General features: G+C 39.7%; 1 protein-coding gene across 3 annotated transcripts; it reads left to right on the forward strand.

Annotated features, from left to right (window-relative positions):
• Window positions 1-26: 26 nt before the first annotated feature.
• On the forward strand, window positions 27-21989 carry LTA2 (2-oxoacid dehydrogenases acyltransferase family protein). Of its 3 annotated transcripts, none has more exons than XM_088976155.1 (9): window positions 32-134; window positions 304-406; window positions 563-832; window positions 1254-2454; window positions 2656-2847; window positions 2980-3067; window positions 3169-3239; window positions 3335-3418; window positions 21558-21989. In XM_088976155.1, exons 4-9 carry the CDS (start codon window positions 1522-1524, stop codon window positions 21660-21662), a joined length of 1473 nt encoding a protein of 490 aa, XP_088832281.1. In that variant the 5' UTR covers window positions 32-134; window positions 304-406; window positions 563-832; window positions 1254-1521; the 3' UTR covers window positions 21663-21989. The 3 variants fall into 3 exon arrangements, with proteins under 3 accessions (XP_088832280.1, XP_088832281.1, XP_088832282.1); XM_088976156.1 differs by having other exon boundaries at window positions 36-134; window positions 304-388; XM_088976154.1 differs by having other exon boundaries at window positions 27-2454.
• The last annotated feature ends 37 nt before the right edge of the window (window positions 21990-22026 follow it).

The raw sequence follows: 22026 nt of genomic DNA on the forward strand, positions 1-22026 counted from the left end.
TTCAATAACCTCCCAAAAGTTAATTCAACAGAAGTCGTGTCACCTCATTTGAAAGTTGGTTCAGTGACCTCCCAGTGTGGTGATCGGGAGAGAGCTCTGGGTTGTGAGCGGCTATGGCACGAAGAAGGAAAAAGGTGGGAGCAAGTTCTAAAACATTTCTTGGGCCTTCTGGCACCCAGCCTTCTTTTCAGTCATCAACTTCAACTCAATCAATTTCTTCATCCTCTTTACAACTATTTCTTCCTGGCGATCAGATAAACCTCGCTTACGATCTGCTTTTGTTGGTCCATCTCTTCGTTGTAGGAGAAAGTAGAGGTGAGAGATTCCATGAACCACTGATTGATTGGAACCTAGCAGGTGGAGGACCATGCGGCGGCCGTGAGTGGTGGTGGTGTTGTCTTCCTTTGTAATTAACATATAATAATCACTTATTCATACTCCAAATTCTCTTTTTTATTTGTGAATGAGTGCATCTGCTTTCTCCTTTTGCTTAGAAATGGAATAGAAGGGAAAAAAACCGTAATATCTTTTGGGTATTTATGTCTTTGAAATTACTACACAGGCACCGAAGAGGGGAAAACGACCTGGTTTCTCAATTCTTAGGGCTATTTAAGGCGTAGGTCAGGTCAAAATTTGGGAGATATCAGAAGAAAAAGGTTGATTGCCACTCATTCGTTTGCTACTGCCTCTTTTAGTGTGTTTATAGTTTGCTCTGTTCCCAGCGAGAAAGAGAGGGCTTTCTTCGAGCTCAGGGTCTATGGCCGGGCTGAAACCTGGAAAGCCTGAAGCCACTACTGAGAAGCTCGAGGATGTTCCAGAGGTACCTCTAAAGGTAGTATTTCTGACGCTGAGCTCGAAACAATAAGTAGAGTCAATTTCGCAAAAAGTAAGGATAGTTCATGAAATTTACTCTTAGCTTTATCTTAACCGACCAAGGCAGCCTTGACCTAGTTATTCGCTCTGCACGAGCATAAGACTATACCTGCCTCTTCTCGGGGACACCAAGGCAGCAAGGACGACATATTACTCGAAGGAATAGTGGTGAAGATGATTTCATAAATTAAATTTAATTATAAAAGGGTAATTTGACCATTAAAAAAATTTTAAACACTCAAATGGGAATATTTTTCGAAATTAATTGACAGAACGTTAAAAAGGAGATCTTTCTTTAACGGCCAAAGGTTCAGAGAGATCCATTTCTTAACGTCGAATTAGGATCTATTTTCTAGTGGAGTGATGGAGTCTTTGGGCAGGAGAGGAGTGCAAATAACAAGTGTGATGACCTCACGTGAGAGCACCCTCAACGCATCGGCAAAATCCAAAATATTTCCTTACTCGCATTTCGCATGCTCTATTAGGCGATGTAACCAAGAGAGCCTCGTCCTCTCCGCCATTCCCTTCTCTTCACTCCTCTTTTAACTCTTCTCAGTTCTCCCCGGCCAAAGCTACCTCAGATACAAAGACTTATACAGAGAGGGAGCGAGAGACAGAGAAACACAGGGCTCAGAAGTAGCTTCCTCAATGGCTTCTTCTATCGTTTTTAGGGTTTCTCCAACCTACAACACCATCTCATTCTCATCTTCTATTTCCAATGGCCTTCCATCGCCTTCCCGCCTTTCCAGATTCCACATTAGGCCGCGCCGGAAGATCCCTACCGTCCACGCCAAGATCAGAGAGATCTTCATGCCTGCCCTCAGCTCCACCATGACGGAAGGCAAGATCGTATCTTGGGTCAAATCCGAAGGTGACGTTCTCTCCAAAGGTGACAGCGTTGTCGTCGTTGAGTCTGACAAGGCCGATATGGATGTCGAGACATTCTACGATGGAATTCTTGCTGCAATTGTAGTCGGAGAAGGCGAGACTGCTCCTGTTGGTGCCCCGATTGGATTGCTCGCTGAAACGGAAGAAGAAGTCGCAGAAGCTAAAGCTAAGGCTGCTTCTTCTAAGACTGGCCCTTCGAGTCCACCGCCTGCAGCACCTTCACCTCCTCCACCTTCTCCTGCACCTTCTGCTTCCTCTCCTTCGCCTCCTCCTCAATCACCGTCGCCTCCCCCTGTCTATGATGGGCCGAGGAAGATTGTCGCTACTCCATATGCAAAGAAGCTCGCCAAGCAGCATAAGATCGATATTGAATTGATCGTTGGGACCGGACCGTTTGGTCGGATAACGCCATCTGATGTCGAGTCTGCTGCGGGAATTGGACCTTCCAAGAGTAGCGTTAGCAATGTAGGTTCTGCAAATGCTTCTCCTTCTCCTGCTCCTCCAGCTGCTGCTACTGCTACTGCTGCTTCTGCTTCTCCTGCAATGCCTCCTCCAATTCCTGGCTCTACTGTTGTCCCCTTCACAACCATGCAAGCAGCTGTCTCAAAGAACATGGTGGAAAGCCTCTCGGTACCTACTTTCCGCGTTGGATATTCTGTGACAACTGACGCCCTTGATGCTTTATACGAGAAGGTGTGCTTTCTTGATTTAATTGATCTATTCTCCTTTCAGTTTCTAATTCAATTTGTATCTAAGGCTTAGTTTGGAAGGATTACAAATACTGCAAAACCTTGTATTTTGTATGTATTTGTATCATACATATTTGTATTTGTACTTCTTCCAAACTGAGTCTAAGGTTTTGGGATTTGAGCTAGATTTATTTGATATATTCAGGTGAAACCGAAGGGAGTAACCATGACCGCATTGTTAGCAAAAGCCACAGCTATGGCGCTTGTGCAACATCCAGTTGTGAATGCGACCTGTAAAGACGGGAAAAGTTTTACATATAACAGCAATATAAATATAGCAGTGGCGGTGGCTATTAATGGTGGACTGATAACTCCTGTTCTTCAGGATGCAGATAAGGTCTGTGATGTTTGAGATGTGGATATATGCGTATTTTTCTTCCATTCACCAATAAAGGATTGATTGATATTGGTATTTAGTTTATTCGACTTTGATTCTGTTTTAATCAGAAATTTGTTATGCTTGACGCAGTTGGATCTTTATCTGCTTTCTCAAAAATGGAAAGAGCTCGTACAGAAAGCTCGAGCTAAGCAACTTCAACCCCATGAGTACAATTCAGGTTCTTATCTGTTGAATTGATTTTAGTCCTTTTTGTCTTAGTTTTTTCTTAGTCAACTCATGTCGAGGTTGAAATGAATGAGTTGCATTCACTCTACATAGGCACGTTCACTCTTTCCAATTTGGGCATGTTTGGAGTTGACATATTTGATGCAATTCTTCCCCCAGGCCAAGTGAGTGAAGTGTCTCATCTCTTTCTCACATCCATTGAATTACAGATTATCTCATGGTCTCTATTTCTCAACTTCTTGCTTGGAGTTTTGTGCAGGGGGCTATTATGGCGGTTGGAGCATCAAAGCCCACAGTTGTGGCAGATGCAGATAGATTCTTCAGTGTGAATAGAAAAATGCTGGTAAATATGGTTCCCTCTGTAACCTGTTATTTTTTCTTTCCTTAAATAATTGTTTCATTAAACTGAGCTTCTTTATTGGAAGCTTACACAATGACCTTAGGCTTACATATATTGCTTACTGTGATATTGAAAACAACTCATCTTACTCTTCCCCCCACCCCCCTCAAAAAAAAAAAAAAAACAGAAAAAATCTTCCTTCTGAAATGTAGCTATTGTCCTCTGGTCTTTGTAAATTGCAAACTATGGTTTGATTTAAAACTAGGTGATATATGGTTTGGAGTAACCACCTCTACCCTCTGAAGGAAATGGTTGACTTTGAAAATTGTGTATGATCAGGGTGATTAGTGTGCTTCTTTTCACAGGCTTGTGTAGTGAGGGTGATTAGTGTGCTTCTTTACTAGGCCTGGCTATGTTTCATTCATCAACATTCTGAGATCTTATGGTGGATGGGATGCAAATTTCTTTCCTGTATGTTCACTAGGTTCTGATTCCATGATCTCAAACATTTTTGGTATTAACTGTTATCATTACTACCCAACTTTTGTCCAAAAACATTAGGGTTGGACCGGTTGGTTTCATTGATTCTATCTCATTGTTCCATTCTACTTGGGGCCATGATCTCTTAATAAATGTCTTCAAGGTTCTTTCTATTCTTGTATCCCTACCCAAGTCCTTTATGAGCTTTATCCTTTTTTTTTCATTGCAATAAAAAATATTCTTAAAAGGCAATGAAAGTTATAAAATCATTATTTTTTATGTGAGAAATAAGAATTTCAGACCCTAACATAGACTTGTTCGGGCTTGCCTCGAGGGGCGTGGTACAAAGGTGACTCATAGAATCAAGAATTCAATATGTTTTACATCATATTAGCTACTTGAAGCAATGCAATTAAGGAAAAAAGAGATTGTGGGTTTTAGATGCTTGAAAATGCTTTATATGTTTGCTTTTATTTTTAAATTTTCATTTGAATACGCTTTACACGTTATGTTTATGTATTTTGATTTTAGATAATAGGTTTTTAAAACATTTATTTTAAAATTTAAGTTTATATTTTTTATTAACATTATGTTTAATATTTTTTGATTTTTTTTTTGCATTTTTTGAATTTATGACTTTTTTTTTTATTTTTTTGCTTTTTTTTTGGTGTAATTTTGCGCCTTGCTTAAAAAAGGCGCGTGCCTCACCTTGCACCTTGTGCTTCAGGCACAAATTGGCCCATGCGCTTTTTTTTTGCACCTTGCACTTTTAAAACACTGAAGTGATCACTATCACAATTTTAATTCTTCTCTATATTATAATGTAAACTTGTGATAGGATCATAGGATAACATGGCAAAACCTAGCATGTTATTGATAAAAAAGAAGGCAAAACCTAGCAATCCAAAAGAAAACAGAAAAAAAAGAGCTGGTAGTCTGTTTTACATTAATAAGAATAATCTTATGCCAAACCTATAAGATAGAAAAATATCCTCTTGAAATAACTCACCACCACAATTGATACAGTATTGTAAAAGAGAATTTACAGCCTCCTTCGTCTACTGCCACCCTTTCTATGAATGCTGTTGATGGGAATTGGGATCACATCTAGGACTGTAAATGGGTATGATTCTACCTAGATTTGACTCTTATCCTATTTATATTTGTTAATGAACATATGCACATACAGGCTAATATTATTAGATTAGATCTTAATTGGATCAGATTGGGGTAGATCCACATAAAGGGCAGCCCAGTAAATGAGGCTCCTGCCAATGAGGGGTCTGGGGAGGGATAGATGTACCTAGCCTTACCCCTGTACACACAGAGAAGCTGTTTCCAAGATTTGGACCCTGAGCACGAACCATGAAGCTTGATATTCAGAACGGTAATAACAAGTTCCTTACACTGTTTTGCAACATCTTGTCCTACAATTATGGCTGTACATGTAGAAAACTCATCCCTTCCAGCTTTGACCTTTATTCTTCCAGTAATTTAGACAATGATTTCTCTTCCTGACAAATCAGTCACATGAATGAATGTCTTCACCAACCAAAGAGACCAAAAGACCCAAAAAAGGCCTGGGCCAGCAATCCACTTGCACCTGGGCCCAAGAAACAAAAAACTAGCGAGCCCAAAACAACTCAGATAAACCCTTAAGCTGAGACTTTCCTTCCCCTGCCTCTTCCACTCCTTCCTTGGGTGTAGTGGCACCTTGGCTTTGGGGTTTTACCACCACATTTCTGTAGAAATCCACCAGTTTCTTCACTTTTAGATAGCCTGGGATCAAGCTATCCAAGACACTCTGGCGCATCACCACTCATGGAATCTAGATCCACCCTCTGATCTTTTTCGGTTCTTTGAAGCTTTTGCACATTCTTCTTGGTCCAACAGCTCTCTAGACCGAAGTCACTCTCGCATACTTCCTCCACCTCTTGGGAATGATACACCCAATAACTTACCAAACCTCATTCTAAAATCCACCTGATTGCCAATGGAATCAAGGGCATTTCTACCTTCCCCAATAACTGCTTCACCTGCTCACTATTAGGGCTGGTTGCATACCGAGCTGTATAGTAGAAACATTCAGCCTCTCCAACTCCGACAATTCTGCACCTACTACCTTAGCATTGTTTACGGTGGGGCTTGCTGCACGAACCTTTTTTTATCAACTTGCTGCATGAACCTTTTTTTTTTTTTTGATCAATAACTCTGACAAGATTTCATTAATTAGAAAACTTTAGGATACAACAAGAACCTTGCTGCATGAACCTTGAAGACAGCACCTATTTAACCAACCGCTCATCAACCTGAGAAAAACTCAAATTAAAGGGACCTGCCATCTTTTAATCTCTCCAATGTGAGCAAAAAATTCTTATGAAAAGAATGTTTGCAAGTATATTTAAAACTAATGTTTTTGGCCGAGCCTTTTAAATGGAAAGATATCTTTAAATTATGAACTGCCTGCTGTTAGGCCCAGCTTTTCTTTTGGCTCAAGTCATTCTTCAGCCTCTCCCAAATGCATTTAACAAGAACAATGTGATTGATATGGACCACAGTCTCAAGAGGTCTGCTCACTTTTGTAGACCCCCCATCCACATTCATTCTAAGACCCGAGTTTAACAAGAACAATGTGATTGATATGGGCACAGGCTCAAGAGGTCTGCTCACTTTTGTAGACCCCCCATCCACATTCATTCTAAGACCTGGACTCGAAGTGAACCCCACATCCTAACCCACCATCCTCAACTTCATTCCTGCCCACATCTCAGGCTGAGAGGCAGGCGATTCAAAATTCAAACTAGAAAACGAGACACCTAGGGGAGCCACCACACCACCCATAGTTGTTAAGGCGCCTAGGCGATTCTAGGTGATAGTGGGGTGCCTGGCCGCCTTGGGATTTCATAAATAAAAAAGTAAGTTTTCCTTGTTCTTTAATTTTATATACAATTCAGCATGCATACTAACTATAACAACATTCTTTATTAATAGCATTAAATTTCATCTCAAAACATGACAACTTGACATGTTTACAACAATAGTATTTCAATTATATTAATTGCAGCACTTTCAAAAATGATACTAATATAATATAGAATATAGCACTTTCATATCAAGTTAGCAACTAAAGAAGGTTATACTTTTATATGGTAAAATTTAAGAATGAGAGCAAACGAGAAAAAAACAAGAGTGGATATTCTGTTGTATTTAATGTAAGGGGGAGGGATTTCTTAAAAAAATTCTATTCTTTTTTTAGTTTCCTTCCTCAAAACCTTTGGATCTTTTAAATTAAAAGGCTAGATGGGTGCCTAGTTGCTATAAACAAGGCGTTTAGGTGAGTGCCCAGACAAGGGTACCTAGCCACCTAGTTGATGCCTTGCTAACTATGCACACCACCTGTCCTGGTTGCCAGCACTGGCACCAAAATGCACTGGTCATCTGTCCACTTCAGCAGGGACATAAGTTGCACTTGCAACTTTGGAAGGAACTGAAACATCCCCTCTGTTATCTGTATTGTCACCCTTGGAATCTTTTGAGAATCTCAGTTGGCGTTTACGCCGGTTCTCTTGCCTCTGTCTACCTTGGCCAATGATAGGAGATTTCTGTCTGCTTGTAGAACAAAGCCCCTCTGGGTTCTCACTGTTCACCCTATTGCAATCTATACCTAGGGGTGCACAATTGATCGGTTTGGTTCGGTTAGAACTGAAGACCTAACTGACTATTCGGTTTGAACCTCTTTCCCAACCAAGCCAAACTGGACTAGAATTTAGAACCAAAGTGATCCTAACTGAATTCAGTTTGGTTTGGTTCGGTTTTAATAATTAATGAACAATTAGTTATTAGTATTTAGTCTAGGTTTTAATGAACAATTAATACAACTACAGTCATTTAATGAACAGTTGAATGACTAATTATTAAAGCAACTACACTCATTCTTCACAAACAATTAATGACTAATTAATAATTAGTATATATTTTAATACTTTAGTTGCTTAGAGTCTCTAGGCTATTTAATTAACTATTATTAATTAAAAGTTGGAATAGGCCCAACCGCCCAAAGCACAATGGAGAATTGCGAATTGACCATTGGAAAAGATAATAATTATTAATTACCAAGTATAAAGTATTGAATAGAATATTATATATTTAATATACTTAATTAAATACAACCACTAGTTCGGTTCAGTTGAAAATCTCAACCAAACCAAACTGAAATTGAAAGCCGATTTTTTAAAGAAACAAAAACTGAACCGACACCCGAATTAACTGAGCCAAACTAGCATATTCTGTTTGGCTCGGTTCAGTTTTTGGTTTATCAACCGGATTTGAACACCCCTATCTATACCTCTGAAGAAACATCTTTTGGCCTCTCCTCAACAAGATTGACTACCCGATTAAATACCTCATCTACTTTGGAAACACCAACATGAGGGCGATGGTGGTCGGTCAAAGAAACTGGACATTTATAGAGACTCGTGTTAGTTTTAAATGTTCACAGCCGTTGGATAAGTCTGGGGAGATTTATCCTGCCAAGGCTGATACTGGTGTGCCACCAAGTGTTGGGATGGCCTGTCTCAGCCACCAGGGTAAGACCCGAGGCACATGCAGTATGGGATTACTTGAATCCTTGAACCGGACCAGATTTCCAGTATTGCCCTGGACCTTGGAGATAGATGGGCAAAACTGGAAAGTTACACCTGACCCCTAGACTCGATTATGACACTTCACTAGGTGTTGGATCAGGCTGCCTTTGATATGCCAATCAGTGAGATCCTTAGCGGGGATCAAAACCTGGGTATGTTGGGGCAGTTTGAGAATTCATCTGAGTGGGTGATCATAGTGACAGAATCAGCCACTTTGTCGGACAAAGGGTAATGATCGGGAATGCACTCTCTCTGATGGAAACCAAACTGCCGGCAGTTGATTTCAATCGTTGGAATTTTGTTTTGCAAAATTAATATATTTATATATATATGTACGGTTTCGAATTGTTTGCAAATGGTTTTAATTTCCGGGATCCATGTGAGAGGAGAGTGCGACACTGTTCCTTGCAGCCGAGGGAGAGGTCCTCTCTTGTCGGGCAGTGCTTGATCATTAAGGGCTGAGAGGTTAAGTGTAAGACCATTGAGGATAATACCTAATGGGCTAATCTTGCACCTGCCCACAGTTCCTGGGTTTTTATAAGATGGCTTGGCCCAGGGACCACTTAATGTAAGTATTGGGCCCATAGGGTCCATATGATGGACTCAAGGGGTTCATTGAGTTTTTCAGTGAATTCGGCTGGGCCTTGTTTTAGAGGCTGGGCCGAACCCATGTGGCTGGTGTGTAGATCAATGCTTGGGTCCCACGCCATACAAAGAAGCCCAACTGGGCAGCAGATTGGAAAGCAATTAGACACTGAACACTTAATGGGCCAAAAGCCCATTTCGAGGTGGGCTGATATGATCACCCATCCATGGGGCGAATTTGAGATTAAAGTTAGTAAAAGGATTGGGCCTTTAGCCTTATCCACTCTTAGAGACCAAATTCAAATTAGATTTGAATCTGGTAACCTCCTGATAAGATCAGGACTAAGCTAACTCTATCTGTAGAAAGGATTAAGATTATCCCCTATCCAAATACTGATTTGGATTGGGATAACCCCTAAAAAGGAGGTTTCTTAATCAAGAAGAAATGAGGAGATTTCGAACCACCTTGAAAAGGTATGGGATATCTCCTGCGAATTGAGAGAGGATCTCATTCATACTCTCCAGAAAAACAGAAAAAGCAGTTCAGCCTTTTTCGTTTTGGAGATCTCCTCCTGCCGCCGCCATCTGCCATTGCAAGATTAGATCTTTGTAGAAAAGAAAGTCAAGAAATCTGTTCTTGACATTAGTCTTGCAAGAAAGACTGAAAAAGATTCAGTGTTTAATACTTCCAGAGGATTCTTGTGAAGGATCCAGTGTGTAGGACGCACCCTACTGGTTCTGTTCTATTCACAGCTGTGTCATCTTCAGCAGGAACGGCTCTTGGAGCATTCTTTGGGCGTGAACACCAACTTTGGGAGATACTGCTTCTCCGGATCAGGTATATTCCTCCCATTTATCTTTTGGTACAGATCTGGTTTGGTTATGGTTCAAGTAGGATCCTTGAATATTGTATTCTAAATTTAGGGAATATGATTCCCAGTTGAGAGAAGGTAGGAAATTTTTGAAATTCGCCCACCCATTCCGCAACCTTTATGGCGTCCATTAGATGGATCCTACCATTCTTTCAGGTCGGTCAAAGAAACTGGACTCCACCACCACCCAAACAACAAAGGGTTCATTGTCAACTACCATGTGCACCGTTCTGGCCACAAGATGAGGGGATTTTGCCTAGATCAGCAGCCACAAAGAATCTAAGGTCTTCCAGTCCAAATTTTCTGCTGCCACATCAACAAAACTGCCGATGGAATCACCTATCCCCTTAAACATCACCCAACACCATGCATGCAGCGGCATACCATAGAGGTGGGCCCACCATGTGTGATATATGATATTATCTCCCTTCCTAACAGTTTCTCTGCAGAGGAATGCCATCTCTGCACTTGGAGGCAACAACTGTTAAGGAGAGATGGGTGGGAGTTGAGAACCCTCAATGCCTCAAACAAGAATAGCAGCCTCCCACCAGCCAAAGAACTGATGACCGGCTTCTTGCTAGACTTCCAGCTTGTGACAGCCAAGTTCTCAATCTTTTGGAGCTCTACCTGATTACCTCCAACTTACCTATCAGACAACGCTGGAGGAAAGCCTCTCTTTCCTTCACTACTTGCCCATTTACCAGGACCCTAGTCTCATTACTCACCATCTTAACCTGATTACCACCAATCTCAACTTTTAGACAGTATCGGAGGAAAGCCTCTCTTTCCTTCACTCCTTGCCCATTTACCAGGACCCTAGTCCCACCACTCACCACCTTAACCCGTGCCTCACCATCTTGAGAAACTCCCAGCTCCATTGTTCATAGAGAAACTGAGACTCTGCAATCAGCTGATAAACCTGTTCTTAGGGATGAAAAGAATTCCACCAGAAAGGTATGACAGAGGCAGAGTATGTACTAGTGCTAATTCCCAATTTGCACTCAAGTAATCTCGTAATATGCATCATGAAGCCACCCGCATATGGCATACCACGAACACTGATAAAAAATGACATACCCATGAAGTCTCTGATATGAAGGATCTGTATCTCCAAATGAGCATCTAATCTAGGGATCATTGTTCAGCTCCTTCCTTTAAATCAGTTGGATTGACACATGACTTGACTGTTTCCTCTAAGGTATCCAACATATACTGTGTTGAGATGTTTGTATGTTAATATATTATCCATAAATGCAACTTCAATTCACAAGATTATTACCTTTCAGCCAATTAATCTACAACCCAAAAGAACCAGTTAAGGATGAGGGTCTTTAATGATTTAACATGTGGATAGGTACAAGTACTTCTAGTCCTGAATGATATCATATATTGATAGTTCAATATCATTAACATATACTAGGAGATCCACCTCTCTCTAGAAAAAAGAAAGAAAAGGACATCAGAGTCATCTCTTGAAGATTCAGTGTCAATTTTTTTTTGAACGGGAAGGCAGCTTAAATTAAAATAAAAATAAAAGATAGTTATAAATGAGCATATCTTAGATGATGATGATGATAATGATGAATGTACATATCTAGACCCGCTAGCAACATTCCCAACAAATATGGCAAAGATAGGTAGGACATTCATCAAGACTCAATCTACTCATCTACAAAATAATGCATCTTTAGATGAAAAGTCTGCAGCTCATTGGACTCTCCGGGTATATAAACAAAAGATACCTCCTAAAACAAGTCTTCAGATTAATCAAGTAGGGTGGGTGTAAGCTCTGAGCACCTGAATGCGATCATTCTTATCTCTTAAAATGAATCAAAACCACCCAATTGGTCTCCAAGGGACCCATCAGTATTGATACAAATCATCCTAGGTGGGAGCGGTTTCTATATACGGAAGGATAAAGAACTCGTAGGTAATTGGGATCCTCCAACTATATAGGAATGTTATCCATGGACAGGTTTGTTTGGAAGTTGGAACAATGCCTAGTATGTTAGTAGCACAAAATACACTTTTCCTCACCCCCAAATAGAAAAAAAGAAAAAACAACATAAAACTAATGTGGCCATGATTGTGATGGTTTTAGGGATTTCCATATACTTTTCATCCCATGAAGTTCAATTGGATCCAAGTGGGTCTTGCAAATTGTAAAAAAGAAGTCCATAGCTGCATAATGTACCTATTTTCTTGGTAAAGATGCAGTACGATCTCGGAATAGTGAGAGGAGAAGAGGGAGAAGAGAGGAGAGAAAAGAAAAAAGAGATTGGAGAGAAAAGAGTCAGTTGGCGGCGCCAGCCTTTTTAATATTTATACTAGGGCGACCATTCAAAAGATAAAGTACAATTACATATGTGCCCTTGCGGCACTAAACTGAAATAAGACTAAGTTATTCAACACTCCCCCTCAAGTTGGGACATAGATATCAACCATGCTCAACTTGTCACATAAGTCATCGTGCCGCGAGTGGTGTTAGCCTTTGTAAATATATCTGCAAGTTACTGCTTAAAACTAACATATGGGGTGCACACTTCCCCACTAACAATTTTCTCTGTAATAAAGTGTTTGTCAACCTCTATATGTTTAGTTCTATCATGAAGAACTGGGTTGGCTGCAATATTGATGGCAACCTTGTTATCACAATACAAGGACATAGGGCTATCAATAGGAAAACCCAGTTCACTCAACAAATTCTTTATCTACATAGCTTCAGCCACCCCATGGGACATTGCTCTATACTCAGCTTTAGCACTAGACCTAGCCACCACACTTTTTTTCTTGCTTCTCTATGTTACTAGGTTTCCTGCCACAAAGGAACAATACCCACTAGTGGATTTTCTGTCATCAACTGATCCGGCCCAATCAACATCTGTATACATTTCAATCTTCAAATGACTATTCTTTTGGAATAATAAACTAGCTCCTGGAAACTTCTTTAGATATCTGAAGATTCTCTTTACTGCCTCTAAGTGTGTGGTCTTAGGAGCATGCATGAACTGACTAAGAACACCCACTACATAAGTAATGTTTGGCCTGGTCATGGACAAATATAAGAGCTTCCCTACAAGTCTTTGGAATTGTTTTACATTCTTAACAACTTCGCCACAATAGTCACCTAGTCTGTGATTTGGATCAATGGGAGGGTCAGTTGGCTTAACCTCTAATTTTCTTGAATCTTGTAACAAATCTATGATGTATTTCCTTTGAGAAATGAAGATCCCCTTTTGTGAGCGGGCCACTTCAATTCCAAGGAAATACCGAAGGGGACCAAGATCCTTCACTTCAAATAGAGTGGCTAAGAAATCCTTTAGCCTCTGAATTTCAACCTTCCAATCACCTGTGATCACTCTGTCATCAACATACACTATCAAGGCTGCAATTTTTCCTTCCTCCCTTTTCACAAATAGAGTATGGTCAGTCTGACACTGTTTGTAGCCAATCTGCTATATAGCCAGATGAAACTTGCTGAACCAAGCTCTTGATGATTGTTTTAGACCATACAAAGACTTCTTTAGCCTGCACACTTTCTGCTCTTTGCCTAGGGCACAAAGCTAGGAGGTCATATGATGTACACCTCTTCCTCAAGTTCTCCATTCAAGAAGGCGTTTTTAATGTCTAGCTGATGAAGATCCCAATCAAGATTTACTGCAAGGGAGAAAAGAACTCTAATGGAGTTCATCTTAGCTACTGGAGCAAAAGTCTCTGCATAATCTACTCCATATACCTGGGTAAATCCTTTCACCACCAACCTAGCCTTGTACCTTTCAATTGTGCCATCAGCCTTGTGCTTCATTGTGAACACCCACTTGCACCCTACCAGTTCCTTATCCTCAAGAAGATCCACTAACTCCCACGTGCCATTTTTATGTAGGGCATTTATCTCTTCTTTCATTGCATCTATCCATTCAGGTATTAAGAGATCTTTTGCCACATTTATAGGGATAGGGACACAACTAATGGAAGAAATGAAAGCACGAAAAGAGGGTGAAATGCTCTCATAGGAAACAAAATGGGAAATAGGATGTTTGGTGGTACAAAACCTAACTCCCTTCCTTTTTGCAATGGGGAAGTATAGGTCATTAGCAGATGAAGTATTAATAGCAAGGGGATCAAAAACATCAATAGGAATGATAGTACCTGGTTGGATCTGTCCCCGGTGAATCTGATGATGTTGGCAGTACAGTTTCAAGTTGCTCCATAGCTCTTGAATTTAACTGGCCCTTGCGACGACGAAAAACACGGAATGGAGGGGGGTCAAGCAGAGGGGGGGAGAACCTGAACTGGTTTCTCCTCCACCTTACAGGAGAAACTGAGAAAAAATGGTCACTCTCAAAGAAAGACACAGTATTTTCTTGGAAACAGGGTCAAAGCACCGATAACCTTTTTGGGAAGAAGGATGGCCCAAGAATACATAGGGAATGGTATGAGGATCAAGTTTACCATGAGTAGGAGATAGATCCTGGACGAAACAATGACAACCAAACACACAGATAGGAGTAGAGAAGAGGGGAGCCTTGAAAAATAGAAGCTGATGGGGGGCCTTGTACCCTAACAAGCAAGATGGCATATGATTGATGAGATAGGTAGCACACAACACAACATCCAACCAAAAATGTTTAGGAACATTCATGTGTATGAGTAACCCACGAGCAATTTCAAGGAGGTGGCGGTTTTTTCTTTTAGCAACACCATTCAGTTGGGGGGTTCTAGCACAAGAGCTGTGGTGTATGGATCCACATGAAGCAAAGAACTCCGTGAGATCACTATGAAAATATTCTTTGGCATTGTCTGATTAGAAAATTTGGATTTCCGTTTGAAACTTAGTGAATATCAAGCGTTGGAAATCTTTACTAATTTTGGGTACTTCATCTCTGGACCGCATAGGATACACCCATGTATATCAGGAGTAGTCATCAATAAGTGTAATGAAATACTTATAGCCAGACTTGGATGTTAAAGTAATAGGGCCTCAGACATCAGAATAAACAATATGAAAAGGAGAATCAGATTTATTATTTCTTGAAGTAAAATGTTTTCTATAATGTTTGTTCAACTGATAAGTTTGACATGTGAAATCTGACACTGGTAGTGATTTAAATAAATTTGGTAACAAAACTTTCAATGATTCAAAAGATAAATGATCCAAACGACTGTGCCATAAATGGACTTGACTCGTATTAGACAGGCTCTTAGACTCAATAGCCGCAAGACTAGCTTTATTCTCTAGCATGTAAAGAGCATCTACCAATTATCTTCTCCGAGGCCAAATCCCGTATCATCCAAGAGGAAGGAAAAAATGTTACTAAGTAGTTTAATGAATTTGTTATACTACTAACAGAGAACAAATTTATGGTTAGTTTCGGAACATGTTGAACATCAGAAAGGTGAGTCCAAGAGGAAGGGAGATGGTTCCTTGACCAGCTATGGTGGAGAAAGAATCATCAACAAGTCTCACCTTATCCCGACCAGATAATAGATGATAAGATTGAAAACAATTGGATTTACCCGTCATATGGTTCGAAGCTCCAGAATCTATTATCCAAGGAGAGTCTGAGGAATGAGAGGACACATGGAAAGCCGTGGAAGAGTAACCGTTACTTGATGTAGATGCAAAGGAAGTCGAGGGGGAAGAAGTAGAATTCATCTGGTGGATTGCCCTCCCATACAACTCCAAATGGTTACGGAAAGAAATGATATCTTCCCCAGGATCAGTCACGAAAGGACTCATAGTAGTGGTAGATGATCGAGGCTCTTGAAAGGTTAAGTTTGCTGCATTAAACTTCCTCTGACCTTGCTGTCTTGACTTCTTATTCCGGTCTAACTTTTTACTCAGCTTTTGAGCCCACTTTGGCTTCCCATGAAGCTCCCAACATGTATCCCGAGTATGTCTAGATTTCTGGCAATGTGTGCACCATAGTTTATCCTTGTCATCAACTTTCTTCTGGAAGTCACTCTTCTTGAAGGAATTACCACCACCCGTAGCAACACTCCCTTTTGCTATTAATGTAATTTTCTCTCCCTTAGGATTATTCATCATATTCCATCTGCTCTCTTTTGACTGTACTAGAGCATATGCTTTTTGCACCGATGGGAGATCTTTACTCCCCAATATCTGAACCCTTATAGATTCATATGTGGAATTCAGCCCTAAGAGGAAGGCAGACACTCGTTGCTGGGAAACCAGAGACTTGTATGCTTTGACGTCTGCATCACATTTCCAATTTATATTCTAATAGTGATCTAGTTCCTTCCAAATAGAAGTCAAGTCTGAATAGTAGATGGAGAGATTCCTTTCTCCCTGCTTACGAGTTGAGGAGGCAGCCTGCAACTGATATATTTTGGCATAATGCCGTTGTTCTGAATATGTAGATTTAGCCTGCTCCCATATCTCTTGAACTGTTTTTGCCCACATGAAGGTCTTTCTCACTTGTGGCAGCATAGACAATAATAGCCGTGACATCACCATGCTGTTTTCCTGGTCCCACCTATCATGTTCCACACCTTTAGATTGGGGTTCTCTAACTCTACCATTGATATATCCCACTTTTTTCCCTTTGCAGTTATGTAGAGCTTGATTCCCTTGACCATTCTAGGTAATTGAGGCCATCAAAGGGAATCACAGTCATGGGAAAACTCATGTCAAAACCTCCACTCATCCCACTTTGACTAGAGGTCACACCAGAAATACTAAAATCCTCAGAAGACATAGAACTTGATTTTGGTTCAGGCACAATCCAGTCGAAGAACAAGCTCTCAGTTCAGTTCAGACTCACAGTTCAGTCAAACAAGGTTAGTTAGCCACAGTTCTGGGCACAAAGAAAAACTTCTCACACAGAATAATCAAAACTGATCACACACCATTACTTGTTCTCAAATTTCAACCCTACTAAACCAGGTCAGATGTGCAAAACATATCAAAAAACAGGTCTGACCAGTCCCTCCAACAGTTACAGAACTGCAGACCTGAACAGCCCACCTTTCAGGGCATAAGAAGGATCACTCAATCCACATAAATTGAGAGAAAACACTCTCACTAGCCACAGGTCATTAGACCCACATAACCGACTCACCTGGGTACAAAAAAGATCAGTTCGATCCACAAAGCTGAGGAAGAAAGAATGTGAAAAAACTCTCCCAGCATTCGGCTTCCCTCCCTTTGATGATTTCTGGGCTCACGACCAAGAGAGGAGAGGAAGAAATACACAGCAAGCTCCTTCACACGTCCACGAGAAACCTCTTTCCTTTGATTCGATCACCAATAGACAAATAAGGTAGTTGGAGGAAGAAACAAACTGATCACCCTGCTCCTAAGATTGGATCTGTTGCTCTGATACCATGTTTTCTTGGTAAAGATGCAGTACGGTCTCAAAATAGTGAGAGGAGAAGAGGGAGAACCGGAGAAGAGAGAAAAGAAAAAAGAGACTGGAGAGAAAAGAGTCAGCTGGCGGCACCGGCCTTTTTAATATTTATACTAGGGCAACCATTCAAAAGATAAAATAAAGTACAATTACATATGTGCCCTTGCAGCACTAAACTGAAATAAGACTAAGTTATTCAACAATACCCATATGTGAAGAATAGATGGTGATGACTTCTAACAAAAATAACACTCGAATTTCTGCTAAAAACAAAAAAGTATAATATTATTAAAATATTCTACTACTAAAGAGATAGGATGCTCAAGAGTGTTAAGTTCAATTGTTTTGTGACATAAAGGCTGTAAGAATCCTGTTAAAAACATTTGCTTTGTAACATTGCTTGGGCAAGAACAACCCATATGCAGACTTTGCACAACTGGTGAGTTGGGAGATAAGTTTGATTTGAAGAGGCTTGTCTTAAAGGTATGAGATAACACATTATAGATTAAGAAGATGCTCTAAGCACTGAGCAAGATCAGGAAGACTCAATTGCATCCATTTCTATTGCCCTAATCTGATGTTTCATAGCAGATCAGGGTTTATGGCTATAGTGTGTAGGATCCAGTGGAATTTAACTTTTACAGTTTTAGGTTGGAGAGCAATGTTCTGTTGGGCTGAAATCACGGCTTTCAACTAAGAGGTTTAGTGGCTCATTGGTTTGGTTTTCAATGTGGAATGACCCTACTGTTGAGATTAGGAGTTTAACCTTTTAAGTTTGTTGGAGTTACACCAAAGAGGAAAAGAAGGTAAAAGAAATTTCTTTTCCATTCGTCACTCTAAAATAATCAGTTAAATGGTTTGTATTACAAAGGAGTACTTCCTAAAGAATATCCTTTGCAAATCTCAGTTGGTAGCCAGCTTAAGACTAAAGACTATATCTATGATTTGTGGGTTCAAGTCTGAGGCCACTTTGTGCAAAAAAAAAAAAAAAAAGCTTTAGGAGCATATCCAGTCTACCCCTCCCAAGACCCCATTTAACTAGATGGCCTTTCTATGATTTGTCTCCAGCTTTTGCTTTTTTTTTTTATCAATAACTCGTATAACTTTCATTAAGAAAATTAATTACAGAAAGAGGGAGGTAAAATCTCTTAACCCCCCACCCATAAACAAAACAGAAAAACAAAGCGAACGAGATTACAAGTGAGCCCAAAACATGGAGTCCCTAGTCACCCCTTGTTTGGCTAACCCATTAGCAAAAGAATTAGCACTTATTTTTACCCAATTCAATTTCACCTTAATATTTTCCAGCTTTTTCTATTGCAAACAACTTTCTTAATTTTCATGCCATTTATATTTTCCAAGGCCAGTATCCTGTCATTGATTCTCCATGTGTACCTACTTCACTGTTAATTCGTCCAAGTGGTTTAATACCTTCCAGGTTGAATCATTATCACCTTGTTCATTTCTCATAAAATGGAAGCTTATGAAATACACCTCATTTTCTGGAGTATCATAAAGAATGTGATAAAATAATTGAAAGAGCAGTTCTAGCAGGCAAAGCTTTATTATCACTTCTATGCACTGGCCTGCAGCCATATAAAGAATGTGATGAAATAATTGAAAGAGTTGGCCTGCAGCCATATAAAGAATGTGATGAAATAATTGAAAGAGTTCTAGCAGGCAATGCTTTATTATAACTTCTATGCACTGCAGACATACATACATATATATAAAAAGGGCAGCCCAGTGCATGAGAATTTACCAGGTTACAGCTACAATTAGCTAGAGAATTTACCAGGAAAAGCTAGCTGGCACCTTCATGCACTGCAGATATGGTGGGTCACCACGTAAACCTTTGTCTATCTTATAATGGGTCCTAATATGTGAAGAGCACACAAAGAGAAGTGGTGATACATAAAGCCTTGCCTGTTGGCATTATTCTAATTGTGAACCAACAGATGCATGATGGCGACCATCTAAATGCAGGATTCTAGAATTAAAAAATGGGCATAGTTCCATAACTTTAGTAACTTTCAAAGCATGTATACAATATTTAATTAACTATGCAATATCACACATGAGGGTGGGCCTTGGCACTACTCTTGGGTTGCTCTATTGTGATCTAGCTGACCAGAGTTCATATCTTCATATCTTGGAAACAGCCTCTCTGTGAATCTGCAGGGGTAAGGCTGCACACTTCTGTCCCTCCCCAGACCCACATTGGCAGGAGCCTCATGCACTGGACTGGCTAATATCACATATGGCTCAAAAAGGAAAAGAGAAGTAACAACCGAAGGTTAATGATAAAGGGGACACTTTATATGCTTCCTTGATTGAAGTTTGAACTTGGACAAATGACAGGACAATCTGCATTCTTGAACCAGTACAGTTGGAACTCGACTTGACTGCATCCTCCAATATATAGTTTTTTTTTTTTCAAATTTACGAAAGATAGTATTGCTTCTACCCGATATTCTAATGCACGTGTAAGTTTGCAATTTACATGTTTGTGGAACTGTTTCTGTGTAGTCTCAAATCATCATCATCATCATCATCCACGCCTTATACCAACTATATGAGGTCAGCTACATGAATCCTATTTTGCCAATCCGTTCTATTTAAAGCCTTATCCATTGTTAAATTATTAGTGCTTAAATAATTTCTTACTACTTCTACCATGTCCTTTTTGGTCTACCCGAGCTCTTCTAGCAATCACTTCTATTTGGTGAAGCTGGTGGTCTTCTATGCACATATGCCCAAACCATCTTAGTCTATTCTCTCTCATTTTATCATCTATCGGAGCTACTCCTAGGTTTCCATGGATAACTTAATTCCTAATCCTATCCTTTATAGTTTTTCCACTCATCCACATTTTTGTCACTTCATTTTCTGGACATGTTTCTTGACTGCCCAACACTCCGCTCCATGCAACATAGTTAACCTTTTTTTTCGATAAATTGCAACATACATAGCTAGTGTTGCAATTATTTTATAGGATGTTTATTTTAATCTGAGTGGTATTCACCTATCACATAAAAGTCCAGGCTCTAGATGCACCCCTCCATTTTGCCCATCATGCTCTAATTCTTTGGGTAACATCCTCCTCAATATCTCCCTTGTTATGAATTAAACCAAGGTACTGGACTGGAAATGGTTACATTTAGTTATCTTTTGGTTTCCAATAATCATAAGTGCATCTTGATTTACACTCTTATTATTTACTAAACTTACATGTCATATACTTTGTTTTAGTCTTATTTTAAAACCTCTTCTTTCTAAGGCATATGTCCATAAGCTTAATTTTGCATTTAATCATTTATTAGTTTCATCAATTAAAACAAGCCATCCATAACAACATGAATTGGAACTTCCTCTTGAATATGTTTAGTCAATTCATCTATGACTGGTGCAAATAGATAATAGTTAAGTGCTGAACCTTGGTGAAAACCCATGATAACTGTAAAATCTGAACTCTGAAGTCTCCCCCACTGGTGTTCTAACAATAGTTGTTGCCCCCCTCAAACTGATCCTTATTTAGGTATACATACCTATTTTGAACCCCTTTCTTTTCCAAGACCCACCATATTTTCTCTCTAGGAATTCTATCATATGCCTTTTCTAAATCAATGAACACCATATGAAGGTCTATCTTTTTCTCTCTGAACTTTTCTATCAATCGTCTTAAAAGAAATATGGCTTCCATGGCTGATCTCCCTGGTATAAAGCAAAATTAGTTGTCTAATGCATTTGTTTCAAGTCATAATCTTTGTTCAATTATTCTTTCCCAAAGTTTATAGTGTGGTTTATAAGTTTAATCCCATGATAATTATTACAACTTTGTATTATCATCTTTTTTCTTAAATATAGACATCATACTGTTGTTTCTCTAATCATCAGACATGTCTTTCATTATCTTATTAAATTTCTGTGTAGTCTCAAATAAAATATTTTATAGCATTTGCACATAAAAGGGAATTGGGTTTATCTCTGCGTTTCTTCTAGCTTTAGCCTATCTCAGGTCTGTGGTGCTCTGCAATTTACATTTTATTGCTAATATTGAGCTTAGAAACAAAAAAAAAAAAGCTTTGGTCAAGCATTGGAGGAGATTGACCAAAACCTTGCTAGTAATTGAACACTTGAAATGTTCACCTGTTAGACCACCCTGACTCAGTTGAAATGCAATTATTTTCAGGTGAATGTTACAGCTGATCACCGAATAATCTATGGTGCTGACTTGGCAGCTTTCCTTCAGACATTTGCAAAGATTGTTGAGAATCCAGAGAGCCTAACATTGTAGACGACAATTTTGGTTTATGTTGACTAAGATGCAGTTATCTTGGACCTGCCGGTTTTGTATTGGATGAAAAGCCATGATGGAGTTCTGTGGCACACAGATGGTCCATGGCTGAGGAGTTGGTTTGTAGCTGTCATGGTAGAAGTCTTGCAGATGTTTGATGTTTTATTGTATGTTATACTTGTTCAGAGTTTCAGACTTATTAAGAAAAGTTGCTAGTACGCTATCCATGAAAAACAGTTGCTAGTACGCTGTATTCTTCTCACATGTCGATCATGCTTTCAATAAGGGTTGGGATAACAACTTGAAAATCCTCCCATTTCATTACAATATTCTTTTTCCCACAGCTGCAGATTGATTAGTTTGG

The sequence above is a fragment of the Nelumbo lutea genome, chromosome 3, assembly GCF_056320005.1.
Source record: "Nelumbo lutea isolate HS-2025 chromosome 3, American lotus-T2T, whole genome shotgun sequence".
Lineage (NCBI taxonomy): Eukaryota > Viridiplantae > Streptophyta > Magnoliopsida > Proteales > Nelumbonaceae > Nelumbo > Nelumbo lutea.